This window comes from Leguminivora glycinivorella, chromosome 2 (assembly GCF_023078275.1).
Source record: "Leguminivora glycinivorella isolate SPB_JAAS2020 chromosome 2, LegGlyc_1.1, whole genome shotgun sequence".
Classification (NCBI taxonomy): Eukaryota; Metazoa; Arthropoda; class Insecta; order Lepidoptera; family Tortricidae; genus Leguminivora; species Leguminivora glycinivorella.
This window is the reverse complement of record NC_062972.1, coordinates 27,783,494-27,795,960: the sequence shown is the minus strand read 5'-3', so window position 1 is coordinate 27,795,960 and position 12,467 is coordinate 27,783,494. Positions and strand designations below refer to the sequence as shown.

Sequence of the window (12,467 nt, the reverse complement as noted above, 5' to 3'; positions counted from 1 at the left end):
ACTGACTTACGACTTCAATGACTTGACTGTCTTGTCATTCAATAATAGGTTTCAGCCAGTATTTGTGACAATACACATTTTATTGGTGGGCCTTTTTGTAAAAGTTGGCCTCCTGGCTGCTCCTGTTGCTTGCATTCCAGATCGTCTTCAGTTTTTCTGTTATGTACTTACGACTATTAGGGCTTAGGGCCCAGGAGATGGTAGTAGATGGTCCGAGAACTCGCATACGAGTTTTATTCATTGCGGTATTTGATGGCTGTGCAAAATAGGGAACTTGACTGTAGTTAAAATAAAATATTTTATACCATTCACGAAATAAAGCATCAGATAATTATACGAAAAACATGGACAGAAGTTATTTTTAAATCCAATTTCTATTTAATAAGTCAGGTAAAAATATATAAAGTAACTGAGTTGACCGTGACGTCACTCAATTCTATTTCATACTAGCTTTTACCCGCGGCTTCGCCCGCGTAATAAAAGTATTCATTAAGATTTTCATTTGGATCCGTAGGGACCGTAGTGATCCATTGAAATCGTACATTCAGCCTTGCATCAAATGAGGTAGTTCTAATTTTTTATACATATTGTTAAGGATGAAATAGTGATGTCAAATCCGAGTTTTCCACCTCGTAAGCCCACCGGGTCATTATTAAATACTTGAAAAACCATGACTTTTTTTGGTTTTTCTCATATTTCACCATCAAAAACTTTCTTAAGAGCTAAAGTCATTATGAACAATTTTAAGAATAATAAATTACCAATAAAATAATATAAAAAGGATCATTGTGGCCCCAGTAGTTTCTGAGATACGCTTAGTTAAAGGTGAGTTAATGTTATGTCCTTAAACTACTTAATAGGACACGGGCATGTCCTTAAACTACGACAACCAACGTTAGTAGGTCCCTCAAGGGGCCATCTGGCGATCTAGCACAACTTGCGCTCTCGCCCGCGAGTCCATACTTGAAGTCGCGTTTGATGTATGGACTCGCGCGCGAGAACGAGAACGCAAGTTGTGCTAAGCCGACTGGTCTGCTACCACCCTCCCGCCGAAATCCAGGCACCAAACAGCCATGCTGCGTTTCATCTATGTACAGTGCCAGTGCCTTTGGACGATGATTGGGTATCAGTTATGTTGCTTACAGCTAGTCATTTTGGATCCTAAAGTTTACCGGACCCAGTAGCTGACGCTGGAAGGTAGCGAGATCCGAGGCACGGTCTTGTCGGTGGCCGACCGCAGGAAGTTGGGGGCCAAAGCAGTAAACGCATGCAGCACCTTGACCCACCCCGTAGCCTTCAACAACATGAAACGAAAAAGAAAAAACCGGCCAAGAGCGTGTCGGGCCACGCTCAGTGTAGGGTTCCGTAGTTTTCCGTATTTTTCTCAAAAACTACTGAACCTATTAAGTTCAAAACAATTTTCCTAGAAAGTCTTTATAAAGTTCTACTTTTGTGATTTTTTTCATATTTTTTGAACATATGGTTCAAAAGTTAGAGGGGGGGGACGCACTTTTTTTTCCTTTAGGAGCGATTATTTCCGAAAATATTAATATTATCAAAAAACGATCTTAGTAAACCCTTATTCATTTTTAAATACCTATCCAACAATATATCGCACGTTGGGGTTCGAATGAAAAAAAAAATCAGCCCCCACTTTACATGTATGGGGGGTACCCTAATAAAACATTTTTTCCCATTTTTTATTTTTGCACTTTGTCGGCGTGATTGATATACATATTGGTACCAAATTTCAGCTTTCTAGTGCTAACGGTTACTGAGATTATCCGCGGACGGACGGACGGACGGACGGACGGACGGACGGACGGACGGACGGACGGACAGACAGACATGGCGAAACTATAAGGGTTCCTAGTTGACTACGGAACCCTAAAAAGAATACAAGTAAGTGTAAACACCAGCGGCACTTCCTCTTATTGAAAGTGCACCTCACCAACGTGCACTATATCGATCTGTTTCTCCACCATTCTGAAATCGAAAAGCTCATCAAAACATCATACTCCTGGCTCTGCAATGTATCCAAAGCGGCGAGTCGGTATTTAGCTGAGCCTTCCCGCAGGTGGCTGCAATACTACGTATATGATCGGAGTTGAGCTTTGTAGAGCATGGAGAGTGGATCGACATGGATTTCACCAGACAGTGGCCGGATCCCAGTGGAGCTGAGACCGAAACCGAGTGCCTGTTTGGATCAGTTGTTAGCAGAAGGTCACCTTCCTGATTTCCGCTGTACGTCGGTAGACACAGGCATACGATCGCTTTCTCAGAGCCCAAGTAAAGTAATTATCCACAAAGCGGACCCGGTCACCTCAAAGAAACAGAGGCGTTGTAGAAAATGCCGTCGCGGATGTACACACAGACCCCAGCATCTGTTCTGAACTTGTCCTCCAGTGAGTAGCCTGGGTAGTTGATGTACGCCGCGTCCGCTGGGTTTTTAATTTGCGTATTCATCAAAAAGAATATGTGCGGCTTTTCAATTTCAGGATGGTGGAGAACCGGATCGATATAGTGCACGTTGGTGAGGTGCACTTTCAATGAGAGGAAGTGCCGTTGGTGTTTACACTTACTCGTATTCTTTTTTCTTTATCGTTTCATGTTGTTGAAGGGTACGGGGTGGGTTTAAAAAAAAAATAAAAAAAAAAATTGCATGTGGCTGCCGTACAACTGGACCTCAACTTCCTGCGGTCGGCCACCGAAAAGACCGTGCCTCGGATCTCACTACCTTCCAGCGTGAGCTACTAGGTCCGGTAAACTTTAGGATCCAAAATGACTAGCTGTAAGCAACATAACTGATACCCAATCATCGTCCAAAGGCACTGGCACTGTACATAGATGAAACGCAGCAAGGCTGTTTGGTGCCTGGATTTCGGCAGGAGGGTGGTAGCAGACCAGATGGCCCCTTGCGGGACCTACTAACGTTGGTTGTCGTAGTTTAAGGACATGCCCGTGTCCTATTAAGTAGTTTAAGGACATAACATTAACTCACCCTCCAGTATATGACTATACACTGTGTTTTTATGAAATTGTGAAAACTTTAACTAAGCGTATCTCAGAAACTACTGGGGCCACAATGATCCTTTTTATATTATTTTATTGGTAATTTATTATTCTTAAAATTGTTTATAATGACTTTAGCCCTTAAGAAAGTTTTTGATGGTGAAATATGAGAAAAACCAAAAAAAGTCATGGTTTTTCAAGTATTTAATAATGACCCGGTGGGCTTTCGAGGTGGAAAACTCGGATTTGACATCACTATTTCATCCTTAACAATATGTATAAAAAATTAGAACTACCTCATTTGATGCAAACCAACCCCCCCTGAAACATACGATTTCAATGGATCATAGGTTTCTCTGTAGGTATATTTATCTGCGATTATTTCGATTTCACATAATACTTTTGCTTGCAATGATTGTAGAAATATTACACATCGACCACAGCGTAGGTAATTCTATATACGCTGGGGAAACCTTTATAAACATCCCACATAGCCCGTATTTCGACACTATGATCGGTGGGTAAAAAGTACTTTTTTCTATTATCCCTTACAATTTTTTACATTTTGCTTATAGGTACTTATCGCAAACGTAATCTTCAAGCAAGCAAACAACGATCGTCTTAGAGCACATTGATTGTAAGAGACCGCCGACCGATTATCCGTATCCCGCTAACGATACCCATATTATCCGTATCCGTATTCGTATCTGTATCTGTATCGCTATCGCTATCGCTATCCCTATCGCTATCCCTATCGCTATCCCTATCGCTTTCCCTATCGCTATCCCTATCGCTATCCCTATCCCTTATCAAGATGTTTAATGATATAACACTTTAAGTTCTCGCGCTTTGTACACATATTTAAAGTCACATACAGGTCGAACGCGATTAATTAACATTATTTTTACCTTTTTTCCCAACGTTTCGGCCAGGTTGCACTGGCCGTGGTCGCGGAAGACTGACGTCCCAGCAAAATGTCACCGGAGATGTAAACAACACAAAACTACCCGATATTAATTTATATAAATGTTCGGGGTAGACAAATAAATATAATCTACCCGCTTTTAGTTAATGTTTATTTCCCACCATGTTTATTTTAAAGGTAAAAATAATGTTAATTAATCGCGTTCGACCTGTATGTGACTTTAAATATATGTTTAATGATTTCTTATCAAGTGCTAAAATATAAAGTTTCATGGTTTTATCATTTAAAATTAAGAAATCCCATACAAACTTTCAACCTCTTTTTCAACCCCTTCATCCCTTTTTTTTCGAAATAAAAAGTAGCCTATGTTCTGTCTCAGGGTCTAAAGATTGTCTTCGTTTTGACAGTTCTTAAAAAGAAGCTGATTTGACTAGGAGGCAAGTAGCCTATATTGTATATAACCTCAACAGCCCGCAATGTAAATAAAATCGCATGCGAGTTCATAGCGCTCTACTTATTCCAAAAACGTTATCTTGTATAACGACCACCTATGCTATTTCAGTCAGTTTCAGTACAAGATGTACTGACATTGACATTGACTGAACTAGCATGACAAATACGAACGTTTCCGGAAAAATACGAAGGAAACCCTTTTCGCACTACATCTACCTACTTTGGAAAATCAAACACTATTTAAAGAAATTTCTTTAATCAACCTTTCTTAAAATAACAATTGAGATCAGAAACAACTACTTTCTTTGAGATGAAAATTACAATAAAACGCAGCTAAGTTATGGCAGATTGTCTTAACTTTAAAATACTGTTTAGTACAGTCCGATCACAAACTGATCAAGATGTCGGTAGGTAAAATCTACCTAAAATTAACACTTAATGTAAGTCTATCATGGATTTTAACATTGGACAATCAACATGTTTACAAAGGTCCAGACTACGATAAGGGGCCCAGAGGCGTAGGCTCGTGGGATGAAATTAGACTTCACATTTTCCTAATTTATTTATGGAAACCATTTTTAGGAGGGAAGACCCGTGTATATGCCCAACTATGCAGTTATCATCATAACAGGTATAAGGCAGCCAGTATGGTACAATTATGAAAAGAATCGTGCGAAAATAAAATGATTTGTGGTCAAGCTCTTCAAATAACAACTTAGTCATAGTTGCAACTGTACAGGGCAAAATAATTTACAAAATATATTCATACTTAAATTACTACGCATTGTGGGTATATTCGTAGCGGCTTTCCTTATTATGTGATTGCCATACGTGTTTCAGTCAAAACAGACTTGTTAATGTAAATACCTAAGCTTGGGTATTTTTTCTTTAAATAATTTAGACTGGCACTTAGTGTGTAGGTAGGTACTTAAGGAAGTATGGTACCTACTGATTTATAATTAGTAGATATCATGCGTATGTTATTACCTAATCTAATACCTTGCTAATACTGATTTTCATGGCAATCAAAACCAAGTTTTGGCCTCATGAACACATTCGTTACCATTCTATGGTAGACTCAAATAAAAACACAGTTATAAAACTAATCAACAAAGTGCTTATAAAAGTAACTGAAAAAATCTCCAAATCAAACAATATAGACCTATAAAAATCAACACGATTTATAATCTGCTTTACCTTAATAATCAACTTTAAGTTTTATGGAAAACTATCTTAATATTATAGTATCACAAAAATGGCATGATTTACTTAAATACTAGAACCGGAAGTTATAAGAAAATACGATTTTCAAAGAGAATCTCAAAACCAGTGTATGTACACAACACAATCAATATACTCATAGCGTCATCATAATGTTATCTAAACGTAGCTATGACTTGTATGTTACATTCAATATTCGATTATATCACCAAACACCATGAAAATAAAAGAAAATCTTTTAAAAACTGGAGCCTCCTTTTCCTTCAAAATATAATAGGTATTGAATAAATGACTAAAAGATTTAAAATTAAACGTTACCGCGGTACAGATGTTGTGAGTTGCCTTCGTATAGTTACGGAAACGTACGAACGTGTCATGCTATTTCAGTCAGTCTCAGTACAAGATGTACTGACATTGACTGAACTAGCATGACAAATACGAACGTTTCCGAAGGAAACCCTTTTCGCACTACATCTATACATATCCGTTGCTCTAAATAATAACGAATTCCATACCTTGTATTTTAGTATTAGAAAAATGGCAAACAGTCTAAAGGTGTCTTAATTTAGAAAATCGTTTTTGGAAAATAAATCAAAGCAAATATGTAATACTTATATACTTAGCAAATATGATCATTTAAATATTTTTTACTTTCCTAAACAATGGTATAAAAAATGATAAGTTTTTTTTAACAAATAAAGGTATGTAAAATAGTGTACCATTTTACTTATGCTAGAAAAAGGAGGTATAAGAAAACCACTTAACTTAGTATATGTTCTTATTTTATAACTTCAACTGTTGGGTATCAGTTATACACTGGCCAATTCTAGCTGTAAATTAGTCTGGGTGACCAACAAAACGAACAATTTTGAACAAAAGCTAAACAAATTAAGACACATTTTGCTTCAAGTGTTAAAACAACAAAATTATACCAACAATTTACAAGGTTGATAACCGAAAAATAATCTCTGAAAGTGTAACAATTTGTTAATACATCTTAACAAACAATATAATATGAATATCGTTCAACTGTAGCTGTCCAAATACCACTTTTGTCGGCGATTGCAATACCAGTTCTCCAAACATCAACTTCAAGTTGGCACTGTTAGGTATGAGGTCTAAACTTGCCAAGTCCAGTTGTAAGCAGTTAAGCTGACAAAAAGAAACAATGCAAAAAAAAATGGTTACATAAAAACAAAACTAAGCCTCAAGGGTGATCGAAAAATAATCTCTGAAAGTGCAAAGATTTGTTAAGATATCTTAACAAACAATATAATATGTATATCGTTCAACTCTAGCTGTCCAAAGACCACTTTTGTCGGCGATTGCAACACCAGTTCTCCATTCATCAACTTCAAGTTGGCACTGTTAGGTAGGAGGTCTAAACTTGCCAGGTCGAGTTGAAGGCCGGGTTGTGCGTCGTAGGGCAGGCTGGGGGGTAGCTCTTGTATTTCTCCGATCCAGGTGTGGGGCTCGCCGGTGACTCGGTTGAAGACGGTTATGCTGCCCGTTGTTAGCTCCGGGTCTGTTGTGAGCGTCTGAAAAAATGGTAAAAATAAATTGAAGATATTATGAACATGCTTTTTTCCTACCTACATGAATGCAAATTGCGCAATTTTACCGCAAGGCTGACATGGTAATTCTGGGCATCACATACGTAGGTATGCCGACACCAGTATACTGTCATCAGAATAACATGTTACTCGTTGAAGGCCCCAAAAATATCTGACACGATCTTATGTGTAGAGCCTTAACCCGTCGTCTGTTTCTGTCAAAAGATGTCAAAAAATGTCATAAAATAATTAACTTTGACATAATTTTTAACGTCCAACGCCATGTTAGGATCCTTATCAAACACAGACGAAGGGTTAGGGAGCGTGTCACATATTTTTGTGGCCTTTGAAGAGTAACATGTTATTGCTGGTGACTGCAGCTACCTATTAATAGGAACAGTCCGTCTAAGTTGAGTTGCTGTTAGACTTGAATAAGGACTGACATACAGAACACTTGATGCTGGGTGACCATAACTGCTGATGTGACAGAGACCGAAACAGCCTGCCGGCTGACACTTGACGCTGAGCACGTATAGAGCGGATTCGTGCTCGATGACCCGAGACTGCCATAACTGCAGGTGTGACAGAGACAGCACTACACGCGATTGAGAGACAGTGCTACTTACTGCTAGCGTGGCCATGAAACAACCTGGTTGACACTTGACGCTGAGCACGTATAGAGCGGATTTGTACTCGATGACCCGAGACTGCCATAACTGCAGGTGTGACAGAGACAGCACTACACGCGAGTGAGAGACAATGCTACTTACTGCTAGTGTGACCATGAAACAGCCTGGTGGTTGACACTTGACGCTGAGTACGTAAAGGGCGGATTCGTACTCGATGACCCGAGACTGCCACAACTGCAGGTGTGACAGAAACAGCACTACACGCGAGTGCGAGACAGTGCTACTTACTGCTAGCGTGGCCATGAAACAGCCTGGTGGTTGACACTTGACGCTGAGCACGTATAGAGCGGATTCGTACTCGATGACCCGAGACTGCCATAACTGCAGGTGTGACAGAGACAGCACTACACGCGAGTGAGAGACAGTGCTACTTACTGCTAGCGTGGCCATGAAACGGCCTGGTGGTTGACACTTGACGCTGAGTACGTATAGAGCGGATTCGTGCTCGATGACCAGAGACTGCCACAACTGCAGGTGTGACAGAGACAGCACTACACGCGAGTGAGAGACAGTGCTACTTACTGCTAGCGTGGCCATGAAACAGCCTGGTGGTTGACACTTGACGCTGAGTACGTAAAGGGCGGATTCGTGCTCGATAACCCGAGACTGCCACAACTGCTGATGCACGCTGCCTAGCGAGTAGCTTATGTTCCATTCGCGCTTCTCTTGCTTGTCTATGTCGTTGGAGTGCTCCTAAAAAGATACAGAATTTTATTAAAATCCAGCAGTAGTAGTACAGTCACCGGCATAAATAAGTGATTATATCTGTACCTTCATAAGTAACTTTTTAAAAATAATTAATATCTTTGTTCATAATTCAAATCAACATATAAAATATACTGAAATGCGTTTTATATATTAGATATTACAAAACAAAGGTAAACATAATTTCTGTCATATAATTTTTCATTCAACATTGAAATTCTTGAACGCAACCACATTTTTCGTAATTGAAAACCGGCTTAGGCCGGCAACAGACAGTCTTAATTTTCATAATCTTAAAAAATCATAATCTTATAAAATAAGATTGACTGCCTTGCCAGTCTTGCCACACACATTCTTAAAATTCAAATTATTCGCAATCTGTCAGATCAATCTGAAAAAAATCATAATCTTAAAAAATAAGACTGTGTGTGGACAGTTCCGAAATTGTATGGGAATCCGTGCACTCGATCTGATTTCATAAGATTATTTTTTAAGATTATGAAATTTAAGACTGTCTGTGTCTGTTGCCGGCCTTATTTTCTATTTATCTTGTCTATGGCTTATTCGGCGCGTGTTTTGTTGGAAATTTGTAAACTTTGTCGAAACTATTTCAGTGTTTTGTAGTTTATTATCGGTCGACGTTATTGACTATTGTTCAAAATCTTAAGTAATTAATTACTGTTAGTGATTCTGGTGAACAATGTATTCCCGAGGAAATCAAGGCGCTTAAAGTGACTGACAATTTTTTACCTGAAAATTCGAAGAAAGCGTACATGGAAATTAACCCATTTTATTGTTCTCGGATAGGTATGTATTTGGCTGTGGTAGAAAAAGCATAGTATACAATTGTAACATAGGCCACTAGGCAGGCCTCGTGGCCTAACCGCGGTGCGGTACTCAACTTTTATAGCCTTCATAAAGTTACCATTATATAATCCATACTAATATTATAAATGCGAAAGTAACTCTGTCTGTCTGTCTGTCTGTCTGTCTGTCTGTCTGTCTGTTACGCTTTCCCGCTTAAACCACGCAACCGATTTTGATGAAATTTGGAACAGACAATCTTTAGACCCTGAGACAGAACATAGGCTACTTTTTATTTCGAAAAAAAGGGATGAAGGGGTTGAAAAAGAGGTTGAAAGTTTGTATGGGATTTCTTAATTTTAAATGATAAAACCATGAAACTTTATATTTTAGCACTTGATAAGAAATCATTAAACATATATTTAAAGTCACATACAGGTCGAACGCGATTAATTAACATTATTTTTACCTTTAAAATAAACATGGTGGGAAATAAACATTAACTAAAAGCGGGTAGATTATATTTATTTGTCTACCCCGAACATTTATATAAATTAATATCGGGTAGTTTTGTGTTGTTTACATCTCCGGTGACATTTTGCTGGGACGTCAGTCTTCCGCGACCACGGCCAGTGCAACCTGGCCGAAACGTTGGGAAAAAGGTAAAAATAATGTTAATTAATCGCGTTCGACCTGTATGTGACTTTAAATATGTGTACAAAGCGCGAGAACTTAAAGTGTTATATCATTAAACATCTTGATAAGGGATAGGGATAGGGATAGGGATAGCGATAGGGATAGCGATAGGGAAAGCGATAGGGATAGCGATAGGGATAGCGATAGGGATAGCGATAGGGATAGCGATAGGGATAGCGATAGGGATAGCGATAGGGATAGCGATAGGGATAGGGATAGCGATAGCGATAGCGATACGGATACGGATAATATGGGTATCGTTAGCGAGATACGGATAATCGGTCGGCGGTCTCTTACAATCAATGTGCTCTAAGACGATCGTTGTTTGCTTGCTTGAAGATTACGTTTGCGATAAGTATAAGCAAAATGTAAAAAATTGTAAGGGATAATAGAAAAAAGTACTTTTTACCCACCGATCATAGTGTCGAAATACGGGCTATGTGGGATATTTATAAAGGTTTCCCCAGCGTATATAGAATTACCTACGCTGTGGTCGATGTGTAATATTTCTACAATCATTGCAAGCAAAAGTATTATGTGCAATCGAAATAATCGCAGATAAATATACCTACAGAGAAACCTACGGTCCCTACGGATCCAAATGAAAATCTTAATGAATACTTTTATTACGCGGGCGAAGCCGCGGGTAAAAGCTAGTATACTATATTTACCTTTCTAATGTGGTATTCGAGTATGATTTTGGGTCCAGCCCAGTTGCACAGAACGCACTGCATTCTGATGTCCATCCCCATTCGCTCCATGTAGTCCTGTTCAAAATAATTATAAAATTATCAAATTATCATTAATGTCAACAGGCTCATTTGTCTAAACTTGTGCATAAACCCTCCGATGTTATAATTATATAGCTGTTACACCTTTCCAACTTATAGGTACTTAATGTATGATGGAAAAGGACAAACGATTATTATTATTGGCCTATCAACTTTAGTTTATGAATAAGAGGATTAGTAATTGAAAACAGCACTAGGAAACCAAATTAGCATCTACTGAGAAATTTTAGGGAAAATCTACAATGATATGGATCGTACGTGGAACTCAAACCAAGTGAGTGGACCCAAAAAATTAAAGGCATCCGTTTTTGACCAAATATTTTGATGCTAGACGAAGTGCTATCACTTTAGGGGCTTAGGGGCTATCCCCTAAAGTTCTAGTCAGAAACACGTACAAAAAACAGTAATCTGGATTTTACAAAACTTAATTACTTAGTCATAGTACTCACTCCGTCTTGGCTGATGAGCTCTAAGGCGTCTTCGACCATGTCTGAAATGGTGACATTGGCGCCTAGGTCCTGAGATTGTACTGTCCCAATGGATGAACTCGATCTGTTCGGGTCTGTGCGACAAAACATTTTTTTAAATATAACATAATTAACATAAACATACTTGTAAGCTAAAAATGTCAGCGACGTCGCGAGCCCCAACTGTACCATGCCATAGAGGAATAAGTAAGGGAAGAGTTGTAGTACATTAGTAAATGCGGATTATTTGTATAGGCATAGTTACGTGACATCTAGCGACAATCACGCGTCAACTAGCGTAAATTATCAGTACTGCTACTTGTCAATAGATGTCGCGACGAACGAAAAGTCTAATGGTCACCAATTTTTAGCTAATATTGCAATAGTATGAATCAGTATTCTGTTTTCAATTCCTTCTGCTTGTAAGTTGTAAACTGTTCTAATACGAGGGCTGATTGAAAAGTTCGCGGCTTAAGTATGAAATCAAAACCAAAGTTTTTTTATAATATTTTTATTTCTCTACGTAGTCCCCGTTAAGGTCTTTGCACTTATTCCATCTGGATTCCAAAGCCATTATACCACTTTAAAAAAAAAATCCTCCAGGCCTTTAAAATAGGTATCCACTTCAGCTTGGACCTCGTCGTTGGTCAAAAATTTCTTACCACCCATGTGTTTTTTTTAAGTTTGGAAATAAATGGAAGTCCGATGGTGCCAAATCGGGTGAATAAGGCAGATGCGGCAATAATTCAAACCCGCAATTATGAATTTCTGCCATTGACTTTAGTGACGTATGCACGCGTGCATTGTCCTGGTGGAAAAGAACTTTCTTTGTCAGCACTCCAGGTCTTTTTACTTTCAAAGTCGACGTAAAAGTCGACGTAATCGACGTAAAAGTTCGCAATAATAGTCCGAGTTTATAGTCGTACCTTTTTGGAGATAGTCAACCATTATTACACCCTTTGCGTCCCAGAACACTGATGCCATAACTTTATTTGCCGACAAAATGGCCTTTGTCTTTTTGGGTGACTGAGATCCAGCACGAACCCACTGTTTTGATTGCTGTTTAGTCTCGGGCGTATAGTGGTAGACCCATGTCTCATCTCATATTTGTCCAAAAAGTCTTGAGGGTCAGCTTCATACAGGTCTAGACA

At 38.8% G+C, this 12,467-nt stretch overlaps 1 protein-coding gene across 1 annotated transcript; it reads right to left on the bottom strand.

The window, feature by feature from the left end:
- Positions 1–4,629: 4,629 nt before the first annotated feature.
- On the bottom strand, positions 4,630–11,407 carry LOC125241859. The gene is made up of 4 exons (XM_048150543.1): positions 11,299–11,407; positions 10,730–10,825; positions 8,376–8,546; positions 4,630–7,149 (listed from the first exon to the last, which is right to left on the bottom strand). The coding sequence occupies exons 1-4, from the start codon at positions 11,335–11,337 to the stop codon at positions 6,862–6,864; spliced, it is 594 nt and encodes a 197-aa protein (XP_048006500.1). The 5' UTR covers positions 11,338–11,407; the 3' UTR covers positions 4,630–6,861.
- Between the last annotated feature and the right edge of the window lie 1,060 nt (positions 11,408–12,467).

Bases quoted from the DNA above. Each gene is read 5' to 3' on its own strand.
- LOC125241859 (XM_048150543.1), bottom strand. From the start codon at position 11,337: ATGGTCGAAGACGCCTTAGAGCTCATCAGCCAAGACGGA. The intron at 10,826-11,298 runs GTGAGTACTATG...TATTTTGAACAG, and splicing joins AGCTCATCAGCCAAGACGGA to GACTACATGGAGCGAATGGG. The intron at 8,547-10,729 runs GTAAATATAGTA...GTATCTTTTTAG, and splicing joins TCGAATACCACATTAGAAAG to GAGCACTCCAACGACATAGA.